We start from the raw sequence: 20,245 nt of genomic DNA on the forward strand, positions 1-20,245 counted from the left end.
GACAGATGATAAATTAAATAGATTTTAAGTAGATGCTTGTGCATTCTTAAAGTCTTATATGTTGAATTGAACTCTGTGATCTGTTCAAAGCCTCCCAGTCAGTGCTGTTGTCCATGCCTGTCTGACTGTACATGATGTTATTAGCACAAACACTTTAAAGGTGACGTTTAGGACTTCAGCAATAATACAGACAGCAATGTAGTTAGCAATAAAACAGTTTTATTGGGAATTAACTTAAAAAACAAACAAACATCTGTCTCCTATTTTCTGTCACACAGGAAAGAAGCATCAATATCTGATGAGAAGACTTATTTATTTCTTTTTGGGTTTTTTTTTTCAACAGGAGAAGAATATCTCTAACAAGTTGATTTGTTCACATCTTAATTTTTAAGTGAAATGTGCATTTTGAGTTTATACACTATGTATATAAGGCGACCATCCTTTTGCAGTATTTTTGTGTGGTGTGTTTTTCCTGTCTTAACAAAAGGGGATCAAAGGTGTTTAAGTTCACCTAGGATGATTTGTTTTAATTTTCACATGGTCTTACAGAGGTGATGCGAATTGAAACATGCATTTTTTTTTTTTTTTTTGGGGGGGGGGGGGGTGCTGCTGGAAAAAAGCTTGAAAAGGGACCTTGAAAGTACTTAAAAAGTACTTGAATTTCACCCTGAAAAAGGTGTATGAACCCTGTATTGATATTTGGATGTGTTGGGTTGTCGTGCAAGAGTCGTTCACAGTAGCAGCATATTAATCCTGACAACATTTAGCTTTCAGCCCCTGGACGTCTAATGGTTCAGGTGTGCTGTAATAGAGTCTTTAGGTTACCTTTTTTGTCTGCATTACGACAGACTGAGAAGAATTCAGTGTTTTTCCTGTGGAAGTTTTTTGCTTTAACTCTATTCTGCTAATAACCTTGTAATATTTTCTTCAATAATATGTAAAAATTACAAAGTGTTCTGTTTTTCATTATTTAAACGATACGGCCACTATTTAAAATATACAGTACCAGAACCAAACATTTATTTCATACATTGCATTCATTCCACACGTCCACGCATCAGATTGAGGAAGAAAGGAGACTTAAGTGATTTTAAATGTGGCGTGGTTGTTGGTGCCAGAAGCATCTGAGTGTTTCAGAAATTGCTGGGATTTCCTCACTCAGCCATCTCTAAAATTTACAGAGAATGGTTGAAAATGAGAAAATGACTTATTGATACCAGAGGTCAGAGGAAAATGACCAGGCTACTTTAAGCTATTGTAGATGGACAACAGCAGCAGAAGACTGCTGCTATTAGGCTACTTTCATGCAAAAAGAAGACTTGCATTGTCATGCCAGATGCAAAACAAAATCTAATGTAAATATGAATAGACTCGAGCTATTTATATAACAACCAACTAAATACTGCAAATCCTGCATTACTGAGACTGCATTATTTTACGATTACAAGGATACCTCGAAACTGGGGACCATAAATATTCACAAAGATAGAATTCTATCAATATGGGATTGTTTAGTGGACGCAAACATGAGCAGTCTGACTATTCTGTTTTCTCCAGACTTATTTGCACAATAAGGCATTAGTAGTGTAAATTCTGAACCATGCAGTGCAACCCATTGAAACAATAGAGTCTTTCAAGCATACTTTTAATACCTTAAGTGAATGAAAAATCCAAAGTTCAAGCCTTCGAAATATAGAGGATTATTCTGAGAGCTGGAAACACAAACTCAAACCAGAGATGTGGAAAGCATGTTTGAGAGAGACAGCGGATATGGGAGATTCTCATAGTAAATGAAAATCTGAATAATGAACCATTTTGGCTTCGGTATAATATTCCTTTTATTTTTCCTACTGCTCAGCTTGAGTCAACCCCCACTCTTTTAATTCCTCTTGCTCTCTTCCTCCCACAATATTTCAGATTTGATTTAACACCTCCAGCATTTGAAGGTTTTGAAGTCTCTTTGTGTCTTTCCAAAAAAATAAAATAAAAATCATGCATCATGTACTGAATAAGCTCTCAAATCCTTTGTCACATGCACACCAATACTGCTGAAGGGGAAGACTTTGAGAATCAGAGCAAACAGGAGATAATGAGAGGAGAGAGAGTGTTACATGAGAGGACTGACTGGCCAGTGAAGCAGAGGATCAGTACATGACCACAAACCCCCCCCCCCCAAAAAAAACCTTAAACAGCATTATGGACTGGCCTTTCGGGCACCCTCAGCAACAACTGGCATGATTAACAATGCCCAGTGTTTGTTGGTTCGAGTCTGTCTGTGTGTCTGGCACATGCATGACAACATGAGAGGGAGAGATGGGGGAGAGCAGGAGTGAGCTCTCAGTTGTCTGACCCTGTGAGCAATTACGCTGAGCTGTAGCTGGACAGTGCATCCATCTCTCCTATTTCTTTCACTCTCTTTCAATGGTTACATAAAAATTGAGCCAGGGATGCAAAAAAATCCTAAAAAAGATCTTGGCCTCACAGTGGAAAAATCAAAACCTCTTTAATTTTTTGGCTCTTCTCTTTTGCCTGCAGTGGCGATCAATCCACAGAAATCGATGTGTTAAGAAGAAGAACTGGTGTGTGATTGACGTGCACTGGAGGGGCAGGGGGTGGTATTGATTATGTGTCCTGACTGTGCATTTGGTACACGAGGCAAGGAAAGCGTGCAATTTAAAATCTGGACCAACAGGAAAAATAACTGTAAAGTAAGCATTAGGTGGTAATTACAACACATTCTTTAGGACACGGCATGTTTCAGGTAAATCACCAGTTCGCCCTGTGTTGATGACAATGGTAAGGAAAGTTCAAGCCTGGGCAGGTCAGAGATAAACATACATCTGTGCACACAGTTTTTCCATGTTACTCACTGCTAAAGTAGGAGGAAAAGTGTCAGAAAAGATGATGTGTTTTGACTCTGTGTAAACATTGGATATAAAGACTGAGTCAACTCACTGAAAGAAAACCTTGTCATAATGCATGTTACATAATATTTAAGCTGATGTATGATGAAGGAAGTCATAAAGATGCATAGCACACCCTGTAACCTGATTTAAAGGTCAGCCTTTAAATCAGGTTACTAACTATTCCTATTTACATAGTGACAGAATCTCCCCTGTTAAAGGTGTATAACAATAATCTTTTATCTGATGAGAATGGTTCTTGTGCCATTTCAGTGTTGATGGACGTCAATCAACCATAACATTCTTTTAAAACATTTGGTGCTTGTGGTCAGTCTGCAGGGTCACGTTCTACATGGGTTTTCCTCATATTTGAAAAATATAGACCTTTTCTGTTCATGTGGGAAACCCTTATCCCCAGCTTCCGTTAACTGTGGTGTCCCTCAAGGATCCGTTTTAGGTCCTCTTTTTTTCATGATATATGTTACCTCCTTGGCTTCATCTTTCAAAAACACAAAATTGACAATCACTGTTTTGCAGATGACACACATTTTTATCTATCTACCACACCTAAACAGTGACCACTCCATTAAGAACATATTTGACTGGGTGGTTTGAAATCCTGAATGGCAAAAAAAAAAAATCCTTCAGCTAACGAACCGAAAAACTGAAGTTTTTCTATTCAGCTTGGATTGTTTTTTATCCAGATGTGGACAAACTGTAGTGAAAAATGTTGTTTTTTTAAATGTAGATTTCCTTGACTTTTAAATTAAATCTGGAAATTTTGTTATGGGAAGCTTTTACCATATGAGAACCATGACTAAATTAAAACCAGCTTTGACAACAAAAGATTTTGAAACAGTTATCCACACCTTTATTACCTTTTGAGTGTACTACTGGAACTCCCTGTAGGATTGCCCAATTCCACTCTCACTCACTCTGGTTTGCAGATAATTCAGAATATGGCTGTTTGTCAAGAACACAAAGGATCGTCTCACATAAAAAAAAACAACATTCTGATGATCCCCAGGCCTTTTGGGAAAATATTCTGTAGACTGGAGATAAAATAATAATAATAATAATAATTTTGGAAGATTTGTGTTGCGTCACATCTGGCATAAAACTAAAACAGCATTTCATAAAACATAAAAAGAGCAATGCAGCAACATGGTGGTGGTAGTGTGATGGTCTGGGGCTGCATTGTTGCTTCAGGACCTAAACAAAGGCATATTTGATGAAAACATGAACTCTGTTCTCTACCAAACAAATTCTGAAATAGAATGACTGGTCATCACGGGACAATAATCTGAAAAGATACTAGCAAGTCCACCTCTGAATTAATAAAATAAATAAATAAAATAAAGGTTTTGTAGTGGAATAGTGAAATTTCGGACTTCAATCTAATTGACATGTTTTAGCATGACCTTAAACAGACTGTTTATGCTCCAAAACTCTACAATTCTGCAAAGAAGTATGAGCCAATTTCCTCCACTGTGATGCAGAGACATGTTTCCAGATATTGCAAATGCTTGACTGCAGTTCTTGTTGCCAAGGTCGGCACAACCATTTATTAGGTTTAGGGGACACATATCAAGACCTTTAAATCATAATTTAAAAACAGCATTTGTATTTATTCTGGCTTTCTTTGTCTAATATCAAAAATATTGAATGATTAAAACATGTTAATGTGACAAATATGCAAAACAAAAATTAAGAAACCAGGAAGAGAGCAAATACTTTTATTGCAATACTTGGCACTGCTGCCTGCAATGAATATCTAGACCATGCATGCAGGCACCAGAATGACGAGGAGATGATAACTTGAATACCTGCAACAAGCAACTTTCTACTTTCTTGTAGAATACTTGCCTTTATTTTTGCCTGCTAGACTTCTTTATGGGGCACAGAAGTATTTTTTATGCACAGTCGGTATGTGTTAGTCAGTTTAATGCAGACAAAGAGATACAGTCTAAATGACTATTATTAAATTGAGATATAAGAAACTTATATCAACAGCCTATTTTATTTAACTTGGAAGTTTAAAGGTATTTAATGTTAAACAAAGGGGTTCTGTATCGGATATGACGTGTGTAAGGTGAAAGTTTGCACGTCTTTTTTATTTAAAAACGCCCTGTATGTAATTATATCCAGGCTTTATGAATAACGTCTGCGCAGCTTTAGTAATAACAAAAGCACAACTCAAACTGGAGCCTACCTCAGGTCAGAGCCAATGAGCGCGGAGCTCGAGCACACCGCGGCCAATGGCTGGTCCCGGGACGCTCGCGCACAACCGTTTGAAGGGCGGTCCTGGGCAGAAAAAGGAAAGTATGGATCTCAGAGCGGCGGAGGTAGTTATTCCCGAAAAATATGCAGCGGAGGCGTTTTGGAGGATAAAGGTTAATGAACATATATGTTTTCTTGCTCAGTAAGTAAGCGGGGGTTTATTTTACACTCTGTATCTCCAGCTTTGCGTTTACGTGCAGTTAGGCAACCCGTGTAGTGTGTTTTTGACTGATTAGCTGGGGACTATCAATACCTTCATGGCTTTGATCGCGACTGACCAGAGCTGCAAGCTGAACGGGACTTCAGTGATTTACGGCAGAGCTGGTTCGAGGAAAGAGGTGTTTCGGGGACCCGCGGACGGCTTTAAAACTGCCAAAATGCAGCCCAAAGAAAGTGAGTATTCAACAGATGGTTTGCCCAAAGCCTTTCTGCATAGCCTGAGGACCCTCTTTGACATTTTGGATGACGGTGGTCGGGGCTACGTCCATATCTCAGAGATCGAGAGCCGCTGGCAGGGCGCAGACACTCGGGACCTGCCAGGCGGAGTGCTGGGCTGCCTCAGGAGGGTTACACCACCGCATGGCTGCCTCACTTTTGAGCGCTTTGTTGCCGGGCTCCGGTACTCCATGCTCAACCCGGAGAACAGCTCCAACTTCAAGGCCCAGGCGGCCGTGCACCCACAGCAGGCTCCGAAGCAGCACCACAAACTCGCACCACTGTCCAAATGCAATGTCGGGACTCGGGTTGAGAACAAGGTCCGCCCGCTGGGGCCGAGTAACGTAACAAACACCCAGCAGCACCGGGCACCCCCTCAGCAGAACCGGGCCAGGCCGGAGGAAGGGTCCGGGTACCCGGCGTGTGGACCGGTGCGGTACAGCGCGGGCCTCGATAGACCCGGGCGGAGTTTGGAGCGGATTCCCATCGCTCCAGAGGGTGGGTGTTACCGCACCGACACGAGCCATGTTACCAACCCGGCACAGCACCAGCAAAGCAGGGGCAGGTCCATTGAGTCGCTGGCACTGGAGTCTCCACAGCTCCAGAGACCAAGTAAGTGCCACCAGAAAACTGCATGTGTGTGAGGGGGGCAGAGAGTTCATGCAGGACTCATTATGTCATCATTTATAACAGCAACTCATAACTGCTCACTGAAAACAGATCCAGATTTGCTCAGTTTATACAATATGCTGCTTTCATGTAATTATATGAAATTCCACGACCTCAGAAAATTCTAGCCAGAGCGATGAATCTTTTAAAATGTTAATAACTTACTAATAAATGCCAGACATAATTATCAAAGTCCAGTATGATGGCTTTAAATTAGTCTGACTGGCAGAGATTGATCTGAGGTCTGTAAAACAAAAACATTTCTGGCATTTCTTAATCAAAATTAACAATCATTTATTAATGTGCTCCCAGATATTTTGGGGGGGTGCATTAACTAAATCGATTTTTATTGTTCCAAAACTAAAGCATCTAATCTGCATCTGAGAAGCTGCTAATTAAGAACACCAGAGCTCAGAAGTAATGACACTAAATTTCTGTGATGAGTCCTTACATTGCATGCATAACCTGAGCTGATATGTCCACTGCAGTCCTACGCTCTTCATTCCCCTATTATAATTTGACTGGGGCTACTGAACCGTGATGTCCACACAAGTGCACAATATCTTCAGAGTTTCTTGCAAGTCACTGTTTGTTATTCAGCTGGGGTTTTCCACATGATCAAAAAGGGAACATTGAAGAGAGTCCAGTAACAGTCTCTGGGATTTTGATAGCACATTATGGCATTATGTCATGGCTTAAACAGAGGCTCTGCTGCAGTCACGAGTGCTTAGATGAATAATTGCCATCGTTAACCCTAAGATAGGTCAGAGATTATGTTAGAAACTATAGAGATTTAGAGTTTCATATGAGTCTTCAGTATTTAGCTTTCTGGTCTTACACCACTACTGTGGTGAAATTCTTTAATATATACATGCTGTCATATATGGAACAACAGTTCTTTTTGCCCTTTCATATAGTCACATACACTCAGCTTGAGTCTATTCGAGTTTGCATCATATCTGTACACTCAGGCCTGTGTGGAGCTACAATAAGAGTGACACTCTTGCCATCTCTCTGTTGAGCCCTCAGGGCTTTAACTGCATATACCATTTGAGAACAGTGTGAATTCTGATTTTCACTCATGCTCAGATGCAAAAAAAAAATTAGGTGCTGACTACGATCCGGATTCCAAAATCAGAAAAAGTTTGCATGCTGATATAATGGCGCATTAATGGCAGAAATATTAAAGCATCAAAGCAAGAGTGTGCAGCTTATGTGTCCGCACACTTTGGGGTATAATACAGACTGACCAGCAGTGTTCATGCTGTAATCTCTCACATGCAGCCAAACCCTGTTGGATTAGTCCAGATTACAGCACACAGGCCAGGACTTTCTGAATCACGGCAGCAGTGAAATCCTCCTCAACGCCGTGAACTTCATCACATATCCCAGACACTCACTCTGTCTTTCCCTGTCTCCTGGTTTACTGAAAGCTGCGCACTCAAATCTAAAAATCTGATGATGATAAAATACTACAGAGTACCACTGAGATGTGGTACATATAGATTTTGAATAGTTTGGAGATAGTGCCCACTTAACGAGAACCTGCATGTACTTCAGCTGTGACAGCATGATCTTGGAAAGAGGAAAACATTCACTTAACTCCACATTCATAGGTATAGAGGCCAGGAGAAGAGTTAAAGTAGATGTGGGCAAAAGAATAAGGATGATTTTTAATTAGATTAGACTGATACCAGCGCTGCTGTCGATTCAGTTCACAGCTTTGATTCTTTATTGATTCGCTCACTGATTCCTGATTATTATTCATGTGGAAAAAAGCAGGCCTGTGCAGATTTAGTGTCAGTGATGCAAGAGTTTCATTAACTCTGTCTGAATGGAGTGTAGAAACAGTATTTTAAAAAAAGGGCTTGACTGCCTCAAGTTTGACGTCACTGTTTTGCAATTTGCTACTGTTAGACAAACATTCAAGCATTGATGAAAGAATGTGATACACCTCAAGGGAAGAGATTGTGACGGATTAGACAATCTGGAACCAGTTCGCAACCTGAAACGCTTCTCTGTCCCTACAGAGAAACCTTATTAGATCTATAGAGTAACTGGAAGCAGATCTACTCCTGCTTGGACTGCAGTATGTGAAATCAAAGTCTGTCCGTTTTTTAAGAAATAATCCTAACCCGATGTCTTCTGTCAGTCCTTCACTTGTTAAACATTAAAGTGCTGCACACTGCTGGCTTTAGAAGCACCAACAAGGCTCAGGAAACAGCTCAGATGCTCTACATCCCTATAAGCATTCACACAAGGGACAATGACCATATGCACACTTTAAAATAAAACAGAAAATAGAAATACGGCCACATCAGTGCACATTTACAGAGTGCAGCTCCCTCCTGTGGTAAAAACTGGCAGCCCAAATACATCAGTTCAAGCATTTTCTTACTCTTTGTGAACTGTTAGAGTAACATGCATTCTCATATGCGACGTTTTTCATCTGAAAGTACTTTGGAAATCAGAGTATGACAAACAATTAAATAAATAAATAAAAAATCTTTTAAAATTACTGGAAAAAAAGCAGCTAGTGTCCAAAGAAAACATTTGATTTGGAAGACCTTCAAATAGCCTGAAGAGATATTGCTCAAGACAACAAAAAATTACAAGAAAGTTTCCTAGAAGGAAATGAGGAGTGGCTCAAGAGGAACAGAGTGTTGGTGTGACAGAGGAGGATGCTGAGGATAGTGTGAGATGGAGGCAGATGATCCATTGTGGCGACCCTTAAAGCGAGCAGCCAAAAGAAGAATAATTATAGAAGAAGTATGTCATAGTGCAGCAAAGAATATGAGTATTTTTACTTTACTGTGCAAGATTGTCACTTTTTCAAATGTTTTTACAGCGCAGTGTGTTGTGTTTTTAATCCACTGTCATCAGGAATAACTGAGTGCACGCCAGACTGCATTGCTATGCTGAAACTGTCTGTTTCACGTTTGTCTAGGTGTTGTGAAATCAGGTTTGCCGAGATCTCAGAGTGAATCAGCTACAGGATTTACCGGCGGCTCAAGGCGACACGGGCGGAGCCGGGAAGAGCAGAGGAGGCATACCATTTCCAATGGAGTGGATTACGGAATGGTTGGTGAATGAAAAGCACACAAACACATTCGTGTCAGGTTTTTATGAAGTTACCATGCAAACGGGAATAAACAGACCAGCTGGAAAATGTTACATGTTTAAGCCTGTTTGGAAAAACAAAGATAAGTTAAGCAGTGACCCTTAAGCCATATACTCGTTGTAGTTTAGCAGGCGGCCCTTTTCACTGTTTTATTTGTGCTGGAGTTTCATAGAGAGACTGAGGCCTGTGTGGAAACTTAATGTGAAACAGACAAATATCTATTTTGACAAGTTTAGAAAACATTTCCAGAGCAGGCTCTATTCTGCTTCACCTCCTATTGGCCCACACATTCCCCTCCCATCCCTCTGCCCCCTGCTTCCCCCTCTGACTCTGCCCCTCCCACCCTCTGGTCCAGCGCTCGCTCTCCCTCTCTCCCCCTGCCTCAATGTTTTCCACTCTTTCCAGCTCACCTCTTCTCCCTCTTCTTTTTGCGTGTTTTTGTCAGCGTCTCCGTGTCTTTCTTTTTCCCCTGGCCTCTGTGTCTGGAGAAATTTACTGACCGGCTCCCCTCCTTCCTCTATCCCAGCCCCTTTCCTCCTCCTCCCCTCACTCCCCTCTGTCCCTCCCACCCCAGGCCGGCTTGGCCCGCTGCTGCCCTGATGGTAGTGAGCCGAGTCGGGCCCAGGGGCCTGGTAGAAGTAGAGGACTCGCTTGGCAGGCCTGGCCCAGCTTTAACGGCTGTGTGGGCGGCCTACACTACCGTCTTCATCCCCCTCAGCAGTAGCCTCTACAGCAGCAAGGCCCTGCACTTTTTCCTCTGGGTGAGTAGGTCATGAGGGATGGAGAAGGAGAGGGAGAGATAGTCAAAGAGGATAGAGGCATTTAGAGGCTATCTGTGAGATGGTTACACTGTTGAAGATTTTGTATTGGTATTTAATTGTGTCAGCGTCAGTAAAGTTTTCCCAGTAGCTTTTTGATGTATGAGCTGAAATGGAGAGTAGAAATTAATGATTTGTACTTATGAGGGGTTTTTTTGTGCCCAAAATTGTGAGAAAGTTACAAAGTAACAAAGATTTTTTGGTGGTTACAGTGTCTCCATTGTGAGGATTTGATACAGTTTGAGTGTAAGTTTGACTTTTTGGGTTATGATTAAAAAAAAAAAAGTCTCTAAGAAGTCTGATTAATTAAAGAAAATGTAACTAAATGATGTGAGTTAGCTGGTTGACAGAGCATGCCATTTTAAACCATTTCTTCACCAATGTGTGCACTTCCTGCCTTAGTTTCTTTAATATTCAGGTATATTAAATATGTCAGGAAAGGAGACTTGCCAATTAATCAAATGATCAGAATAAGTCTTCATAAATATCCGCACGGAAGCACAAGTCTTCCATAACCCTTTAAGCTTTTTGCTGTTCTACTTCTTCTGTGAGTATTTTCTCTTTTTTGCACCCTTTGGGAGATTTGATACTGATGCTTCATTCTAAACATGGACTCCCCCCTCCGACCATTTCATTATCAGAGGCCCCCTCCTCTCCTCTTTATTTGTGAACACTCTCACTTTAGTGCGAGTGAGAGTGAGTTTTGATGAAGGTCGTCAGGCAGTGTTTCCTGCATGTTTACTGGTGTATGAGCGATGATCTGTGGAATGTAGGGAGCTGTGCAGGGTTGGCTGGATGGATGGAGCCATGGGTGGATAGATAGACATAGATGACACACCAGGTGGCTGAATGCCAACAGTGAGGCCTTGACTGTGGCAGCTTGCTGCATGGACAGCCTGGTCAGCACAACTCATTGCAGCCTTGCTGGGCTGCAAACACACACACACACACACACACACACACACACACACACACACACACACACACACACACACACACACACACACACACACACTTTTTCTCTCACACATCTCTTCCTCTCTGTCTCTCTTTCACAAACACTGGGGTGGCTATAGCTGAAGTGCTGTTTACCCCATTCTTAGGTTGCTGTGCGGTTGCCATAGGGCTGGGGGTGATTGCTCCTCTAAACATTGTTCATGATGGGAGAGAGTCCCACACAATTGGTGTGGCGCCATTGTCTCAGCCAGCACAAAAGAGCGTGCTGCGGATGCCCTTGTGAAAGGACTGGAGTTTGTCTACCATGCAGAGTGCTGGCAAAAAAATAAAAATAAATCAGTGATTAGATTTCATCTTGATTCGAAAGCTGTCTTAGGCTACATTCACACTGCAGGTCTTAATGCTCAATTCCGATTTTTTGATCAAATCCGATTTTTTTTGTCTGCGTGTTCACACTACAAATACAATGCGACAGCAAACACGCTCTAGTGTGAACGCTCAAAGCGGCCCGCATGCGCAAAAGAAGACTTCACACACAACGCGCTCTGTTTAGACCCAGAGCAAACAATATTGTTTGACAGATAGAATAGAATAGAATAGAATTCAACTTTATTGTCATTGCACATGCACAGGTACAGGGCAACGAAATGCAGTTTGCATCCATCCAGAAGTGCTTTAGTGATATAGATATATTACAATATATATTAGCAATAATATAGATATGTAAGTATATTACAGAAATGGGTCTATTATGGTATGTTATAATGTACACGGTATGAAGTATGTTATGAATATTCTATAACTATAAGTATGTACAGGCTGTAGTGAGTACAAGCTATGTACAGGCTATGAACAGGATATAAATATGAAATAAAAAACTATACAGAAATCTGAGATATACAGTTACACAGAAATGTGAACTATGCAAGTTATAAACAGTTGTAGGATTAAAAATTATCGTATGTACAGAATGATTATTTACACAGAGCTATACAGTAGTGCAGTTAAGATAAGTGAGATATGTGGATAATTTCTACAGAGGCTATATAAAGTGCTAGTGGTTGTGAGTGGTGGTTCAGTCCATGTTATTATTGTGTGTTTGAGGGTACAGTTGTCCATTGTGTGTGTGTGTAGGTGGTTGTGGGTGTGTGTATGTCCAGTCCATGAGTTTAATGTGGGTCAGATGTCAGGAGGCAGAGTTCAGGAGTCTGACAGCTGTGGGGAAGAAGCTGTTCCGGTACCTGGTGGTCTTAGTCCAGAGGCTCCTGTAGCGCCTCCCAGAGGGCCGGAGGGTGAAGAGTCTATGTGATGGGTGACTGGGGTCTTTGATCATTTTCCCAGCCCTTTTCAGACACCGCTTCCTGTAGATGTCTTTTATGGTAGGAAGTGGTGCTCTGGCGATGCGCTAGGCGGTTTTCACGACCCTCTGCAACGCCTTCCGGTCCGAGGCAGAGCAGTTCCCGTACCAGACTGTTATACAGTTGGTCAGGATGCTCTCGATGGTGCAGCGATAGAAGTTCACCAGGATGTCTGAGGACAGGTGGTTCCTCCTCAGAGTCCTCAAGAAGAAGAGGCGCTGGTGAGCCTTCTTGACCAGCTTGGAGCAGTTGGTCGTCCAGATGAGATCCTCGGAGATGTGGACTCCCAGGAACTTGAAGCTGCTCACACGCTCCACAGCCGTCCCCTTAATGTGGATGGGTGGATGTGGGTCAGCATTCCTCCTGTAGTCCACGATGAGCTACTTAGTCTTCTCGGTGTTAAGCAGCAGGTTGTTTCTGTCGCACCACTCAGCCAGACGATCCACCTCCTCCCTGTAGGCGGCCTCATCGTTGTCACTGATGAGGCCAATCACCGTGGTGTCATCTGCAAACTTAATGATGGTGTTAGAACCATCAGCAGGTCTGCAGTCGTGGGTGAAGAGGGAGTAGAGGAAAGTGGATGCCATGTTGGATGAGTGGTGAATACCTAGGTGTGAGGAACAGGGAGAGATGGTCCGATTGTCCAATGTGGGGGAGGGGTGTGGCCGTTAAGATGGTCGTTAATATAAAGACTTCGGACTTTACATTTTCCAATTTTTGCTTTAAGTCATTTTGTTATTTACATAATAATGTAAATAACCTAATAATTATCCTTATTGCTGTTTAAGAGGGGAGCAGTACTTCAAAGGATAGTTGCAGATTTCTGTCAGAATCTGCAGATTATACAGTACAAATAAAATGTTCACGTTTCTCCAATGTTGTCTTCCCAGCAGTTTCACTGACATCTACACGGGATGGCCAGGAAGCGATCGCGATGTCTTCTCGGGCGCTTCTCCGGCACTGATAATTGGCTCCTGTCTTGTGTTGGTGACGTAAAAGACGGATTTAATGCGACCTGACCGTTCAAACAGCCGTCGCTTTCTAAAACATCGGATATGTATCGGATTCAGTACCACATACGAAAGTGACCCAGATCGGATTTGAAAATATCGGATTTGCGCCGTTCACACTGTCATAGCATGATCGGATATGGGTCGCATAGGGTCAAAAAAATCAGATTTGATGCGCTTTCGCCTGCAGTGTGAACGTAGCCTTAGTGATGTCACGAAACTTAAATGTTTTATTCATTAGAGTCTCAGTGGGGAATATATCCAGAAATTAACTTCAGGCGAGTTTGTTTTAGGTTCTTAACCAAGCTTTTCTCTTCCTCTTTCTTTTCACTCTCCTACATCTGCTTTTCAATTTCAACTCACGCAGTTGAAGCAAATGAAAGAGCTGGAGCAGGAGAAGGATTCCCTGCTGGCGGGCCTGGAAGTGGTGGAGCGGGCCCGAGAATGGTACCAGGACCAAATCCACAATGTCACAGAGAGACAGCGGCACATCGGCCAAAGCTCACACTGTGCGGTCAGTTCAAACACTACTGTGAAACAGCTACAAAGTGTGATATGCATTTAAAATAAAACTTACAGACCATGTTGCATCGCAAGACGGTGTTTCTGAAATATCTAGAATAAGGACTAATTGTTTACAACATACAATTATAAATTTTTAGTCTGTGAAATGAATGAAAACACTAAGAATGAGGCTGTGATTGTCTCAGTAATTTGTTGTGATATTGCATTCAGTGTGAACTGGAGGTTGCACGGTTTGAGTGCTCTCCTGGCTCTTCGTGAAAATTGAAGTAGGCAACATGTTTTATTTATTTATTTTTTCAATTAACACAAGTTGCCCAACAGGGATCTACGACCATGCACTATTTCAGGCTTTAGAAAATCTAGTTAATTATGGGCGACTTCAGGGAATCACATTTCTTAAAAGATCAGCTGAATATTATGAAGCATTAGAAAAAGTACAAAAGACTGTATTCTATTATTGTAAAGTCTTTACCTTTCAATATAAAGCACCTTAAGGCAACTGCTGTGATTTCACGATATGAATAAAAATGTGAATATAAATAATAGACATGGTGATGGAGCTGATTAAAGAGAGGACTTTCATGTCAGAAAGTTGGGTTTGAAATGTTGTATTTATTTGTTTTTTAATTGAAGGGCTTATAGTAAGCTGCAGGATGATGGTAGACTCTTTATTTTCTTATTTCTGCCTACTGCAGCTTTGATATGATTTGACTTTGCTTCAAATCAGTTATTAATTAATCAACTTTGCTCACCTCGTGTCACAGAAGTATGACATTTTTTCAGTCATTCATATAGACTGTATATAAAAGATGGATGTGGCTAACATCTGATACTTTTTTGAAGTCACTAAATTAGTAGTGCATTGTTAGTCACAGAGTAAAAGAAAGTGCTTACTGAGCACATAAATCAAAGTCACTTTCACAGTGGTAGGCTGTAATGGTACTGGAGGTGGGGTGAGGGGTCGTAAGTTTTTTTTTAAAAATATAATAATAACAACAACAATAATATGAATAATAAAATATATAAGATTATATAAGAAATAAGAATTTAAGATTTTAAAAAATATATAAATACAAAGGAATTCATAATGTTAAAAATGGCAACTTAAAAAAACTAGTAGCATAAGCTCATATATACATATATACATTTTTTCCCCCATTATGTTTTTCTTTTGAAATCCTGGGGGAAAAAACATTGGGATCTAAAAGTGACTTATTATTTTTCATTTTTCTGACCAATTTTTGATCTTAAACTTGTCTTATCTTTTGTTATTAGCTTGAAAGAAATTTAAATGAGAAAGTAAGGCTGTTGATGGAAAATCATCAGGATTAATGAATGAGAACACATAGGAAATGCTTTATTTTCCACAGAGTCTCAGTTTTAAGGTTGGGCGGATTAAGCAGTGTGAAGTTTGGGAATGGCTGCTACATACAAAAAGAAGTGACCCCCTGCTGGAAATTAGAAAGAATGCAGGTTTAAGGCACTACTTCCATCTTTTATATACAACTTTCTGCTATAGCCTTTCCAGTCACTGCTTGTAAATGTGAGCGAGAAATGCAGGAAACTGATAATTTAAGGGCAGGAGAAGAGTAATTCAGTTACCTCAGACAAAATAAAAATATGTAACAAAGCTTGGTTTATGTCTCTGCAACTGTTTTTCAAGCACTTTTACCTGATTGGACACAATTTTTCACCTGAGCTTACAAATGCTTTGTCAAGTCACCATCCCAGCTTGCCATGGGATCTTTCTTTCTCTTGATGCTTGAATGTCATCCTGATCGTTTTTTCATGCTCTCTTGTTTGCAGGATTTTTTCACAGAAGCCAATCAGAGTCGCATGAATGCTCTCATTCCCAAATTACAAGAAGCCAACCGCTGCCTTAATGAGCTTATTTCCTGCACGGGAATGGTGAGTTTATCTTTTGTTTTTCTTTGTTTTAGGATTTAAGTAGAGTCAGGCATTGCTAATGATTTGGGATTTATTAGTGTAATCTAATTACAACCCCTAAGTTTGGATTTAAACTTTTCTCGACCTTTTCAAAATATCCAATAGCCAGAACATGCTTAGCACGCCCAGCTCCTGAGGAACTCTTTATGTGGGGTTTCAATATTGTCTTCCTCTGTTGTCTGTAGATAAAATGCAATGTCAGCCTGTGTAAATTGTGTAATGTTGTAATGTAATGTAATGTATGTGTTTGTAATGAGCCAACCACAACCCTACGGGGCCTGAATATTTGCTACTCTAATGAAAGACTTGGGGTTAAGAATCAGTACTTTTTAGAATAAAATCCCAGAGAGTCACAAAACCTGAGAAACAGTATGCTTATAATCATTTAGCTGTAATAAAGGACGTGGGTCTCGGCATTATCAGAGTTTTATTAAATGACATCAAATGAAAGAAATTACATAAAAATAAGTGGAATGTATTTAAAACCTAATTTTGTCCTACTCAGAGTATCTCTTTTCTTTTTGTTACCTGGAAATGTTGAATGCAGTAAATATTTCTAAAAATAATAATAAATAGCCTGAAGCAGGCAAAGCAGTTAAAGGGAAACCAGGTTAATGTTCAACATTTTAAATTTGTTACTCTGTGACACACTGTGGCAGAGCTGAAGTGTAACAGGTTCCTGTTCGTTTCTTAGCAGCCATTTCCTTCCAGCGGCGCTCAGACAGCAGCTCTCTCAGCTAACGCCCAGCCTCCTGCTCCAGCTCCTCCACAAGCCATCCAGAGACTGAAGGACCAGAACCGCCTCCTCACGCAGGTTTTATATATTTAATGTGTCACCAATAACCAACCAAACATACTCTTTGTTTTTTTGTTTTTAAGCCTGCACACTTATTTTCTCTTCTACCTTTTCTTTAAGGAGGTGACGGAGAAAAGCGAGCGGATCACCCAGCTGGAGCAGGAGAAGTCGGCTTTGATAAAGCAGCTTTTTGAGGCCCGAGCCCGCAGTGCACAAGACACAAGCACCTTGGATTCCACCTTTATCTGAAAAAAAAAAAGAAATAAAAAGGAAACTCCACCCAACACCAAACGTCAGCTAGGAGACATCACGATGATGTCATATCAGCACGCCGGTAATCTGAAACTGACTCCTGTTTACCCAGCTGCCCATTCGGGACAGTGATGCACCTTTAGCCATAAATGCGAGCACTCCAACCCAAATCAAACCACGCACTGCTGCTAGATGCGAGCGCTCCTGATCCTAACCCTGATCCTGTCTAAATCCGTTTTCTTTTTTTTCTTTTTTTACTTCTCGTTGTACGAGTACTGCAGTAACACTCCTGGTAGGGTTAGAAAAAAAAGAAGACTAGAACTTGAGGCTCATGGTCCCATCACTCCATTTCTTGCAGGATTAGAGGATCTCCACTGCACAACAAACAAATAACAAGAACGTTTACATTCACCGGGAGTCCACCATCGCTCCTTAAGTGGCGGTTTGAGAAGCTATTGGACAGTGGAAGTGGCAGGGAGGAGACATTTCTCTTGGAATAAAACGCCATACTCTTAAAAAAGGAAAACAAATCATTAGCTGGATACACTTGCTGTGACCTACATACATTTTTTTTAAGTTTGGTACTTTTATTTCAATCTGTATAAGAGACACCGTGTCCCCAACTTTCAGTATTTCTCCCCTTTGATGTAAATGAATCCTCAATAGCACGTTTCCCTGGTTTCACAGTGTTTGATTTCAACTGCTGACAGAGATGAATTACTGAAAGAGCGGTTTGTATTTCATAGTAGCGTGTTAAATGTTCCTCAATTTTTAAATGTTATTATCTTTTTTTAAAGACTGGAGAAAAAAAAATGGAAGGATAGCTTACTATCCAATGAGATGCAGCGGCAGAGGTGGATTAGGGAAATTTGGAAGTTTGCATGTGGAAGAAAGCTGCGGAGCATGAACGTAGTATATGGTGAATGTTTTGGAAAAGCTGCTGCCAGAAAAAAAACCCAGTAACCCAGTACAGATAAACAAAATAAGCACTGATCACTCCGATACAATGGAGTGTTCTGTTGGGAAATATTATTCCCTAGAATTTGCGCTGGTGTTGCTTTGACTTATAACATTTGCCTAAACACTCCTGATGGTTAAACTGATAGCAGCGGCCTGCCACTCTGCAAACGCCGCTGAAGATGCTCAAGGAGCATGGCAGACATCTGGCTTCCAGCCTCGCTGATGCAGGACAAGCTAGGGCTGTGCGATATGACCAGAATCTCATATCCCGATATAAGAGTTCTATCGTCCGATAATGATATAAATCACAAAAATGTAACATTTTCTGTAAATTCTGTGAATCTCGGGCAGCTCGACTTGCGGGAAGTGTTTCCAGCTGCGCGTCATGTAGCTGGAGTCGAGTGTTTTAACCGATGCATGAAATGATACATTTTTAGACATAAGTTGTAAAGGCCGCCGTTTTCTTTGTGAGTATTTATTACACGGCGTGCTGCGGGGAAAAGCCTGTTCTAACGTTTGAGTCTAAGGTTTATTTTTTAGCACCTGGCGGCTCTTTTTTACTTCTCATCCGTAAATAATCTGCTCTTTCACGTGATTCAGTTTATTTTGAAAAGTCTCAACAGGATCTTGAGCTTTATTGTGAAAGGTTTATGTGGAACATAAACAAGCGGACACGCGATGCTGTTACCGTCGTTGTTGCTAACGACAACGCATAAAAACAGGCGCTTGTCCGTCTGTTGTGTGGTTATATTAAATATAAGAGAAAGAGAGAACTTTAAGAAATTAATATAGCCACTACAGTGACCATCAAAACGATGAAAAAATATTGCCGTAAACTGTTTATTTTGTGACACCAGGAAACAAACAATAGCCTAAAATGAAACGATAGACGTTTTTATATCGTCATCCGATATATATCGTTATATCAAACAGCCCTAGGACAAGCTTGATCCACAGAGGCCCAAACGATCTGGTGCCAGACACCCCTGGAGGACCTTCCTCGATGATCTGAGGGATCAGATTTTAGGATTTAGAAGCCAGGTGGGGGAACTATACTAAATCACTCTATTCTCTGAAAAGATTTCACTTTGAATCTTAGAGATTAAAACGCTAGCACAGATGTGAAAACCCTGTTTTGTCCTTTTGTGTTTTTGTCCTTTTACCAGCAGTCTGCAAGTTTACAGGAGTACTGTTTAGTTTGTGGGTGGAAATATAAATAATTAAACACATTATGGTTTAATAGCAACTGTATGGTACTGCTGGGATGTCTGCGTATAACACAGTTTCTGTGCCGTGTGGGTGTCCAGCCCCAACTTGTTTGATTGTATGTTTCTTGCTGCTCAAATTGCATGATGTGTGAAACTCTTTTTCCTTCTGCTTTCTATTGAGAGGACTCAGACTTCAGGTTAAATGTCAGAAATAAACATGACAGTGATGACACTGGTTCTGTGATTCTTCAAGATGCACTTAAACACTTAAATTAAAGAATAAACATTATAAAAACAGCACACTATGACAGAAACGGATGATAGTTGTTTGAATCTGAGCTCTTTTCATATCAATTATCTTTCAATGTGCACAAAGCTTATTTAAAAGAAAAGTGGATGCTGATGCAAACGCAATATCAGCTTGTCTCTATATCAGAAAAGATGAGCAGCTCTGTGGTCTTACTTCTCTTTTTCTGCTTCCATATTTTGATGCAGTTTGCTAGTCACGAACTGCAATTGCAATTTACACAACAAAGCAGTTAAATATCTTTATAAAAGAAAAACTCAAGTAGAACTGATATTCAAGGATAATCTGGCCCGTTTAGCTCTGCTGTGAATTCTGGTCATAATTCCAGGAGATTTCCCTTGTTGGCTGTTAGTGATGATTACCTGATGTAATTAATGCAACACATTTGCACTTCTCCCTTAGATGGCAACAACTCACTGCCTTTATGCATGTAGACACGATCCAGATGACCTGCTGAAGTTTAAACTGAACTTCAGAATAGGGAAGAAAGAGGATTTAAGTGACTTTAAATGGGGTGTGGGTTTCTTTTAGAGCCAAACAGGCTGACCGACTGGGATTTTCCCAAACAGCCATGCCTAAGGTCTTTTAGAGGATGGTCTGCAAAAAAGAAAATATTAAGTGAGCAGCAGTTCTCAGGGAGAAAATGTCTTGTTAGAAATCAGGAAAATAGACTGCTGCAAGCTGATAGGAAGGCTCAAA

The 20,245-nt window shown here is 40.8% G+C and overlaps 1 protein-coding gene across 2 annotated transcripts; it reads left to right on the plus strand.

Moving 5' to 3' along the window:
- The first annotated feature begins 590 nt into the window (after nucleotides 1-590).
- sapcd2 (suppressor APC domain containing 2) lies at nucleotides 591-19,469 on the plus strand. Of its 2 annotated transcripts, none has more exons than XM_085166534.1 (6): nucleotides 591-6,230; nucleotides 9,235-9,368; nucleotides 13,919-14,065; nucleotides 15,883-15,984; nucleotides 16,718-16,837; nucleotides 16,940-19,469. In XM_085166534.1, exons 1-6 carry the CDS (start codon nucleotides 5,441-5,443, stop codon nucleotides 17,066-17,068), a joined length of 1,422 nt encoding a protein of 473 aa, XP_085022660.1. In that variant the 5' UTR covers nucleotides 591-5,440; the 3' UTR covers nucleotides 17,069-19,469. The 2 variants fall into 2 exon arrangements, with proteins under 2 accessions (XP_085022660.1, XP_085022661.1); XM_085166535.1 differs by having other exon boundaries at nucleotides 16,721-16,837.
- Nucleotides 19,470-20,245: the final 776 nt, after the last annotated feature.

This window comes from Neolamprologus multifasciatus, chromosome 7, assembly GCF_963576455.1.
Source record: "Neolamprologus multifasciatus chromosome 7, fNeoMul1.2, whole genome shotgun sequence".
In the NCBI taxonomy this organism is placed as follows: Eukaryota; Metazoa; Chordata; class Actinopteri; order Cichliformes; family Cichlidae; genus Neolamprologus; species Neolamprologus multifasciatus.

Bases quoted from the DNA above. Each gene is read 5' to 3' on its own strand.
- sapcd2 (XM_085166534.1), top strand. From the start codon at position 5,441: ATGGCTTTGATCGCGACTGACCAGAGCTGCAAGCTGAACGGGACTTCA. The intron at 14,066-15,882 runs GTCAGTTCAAAC...TCTTGTTTGCAG, and splicing joins GCCAAAGCTCACACTGTGCG to GATTTTTTCACAGAAGCCAA. The intron at 16,838-16,939 runs GTTTTATATATT...CTTTTCTTTAAG, and splicing joins AGAACCGCCTCCTCACGCAG to GAGGTGACGGAGAAAAGCGA.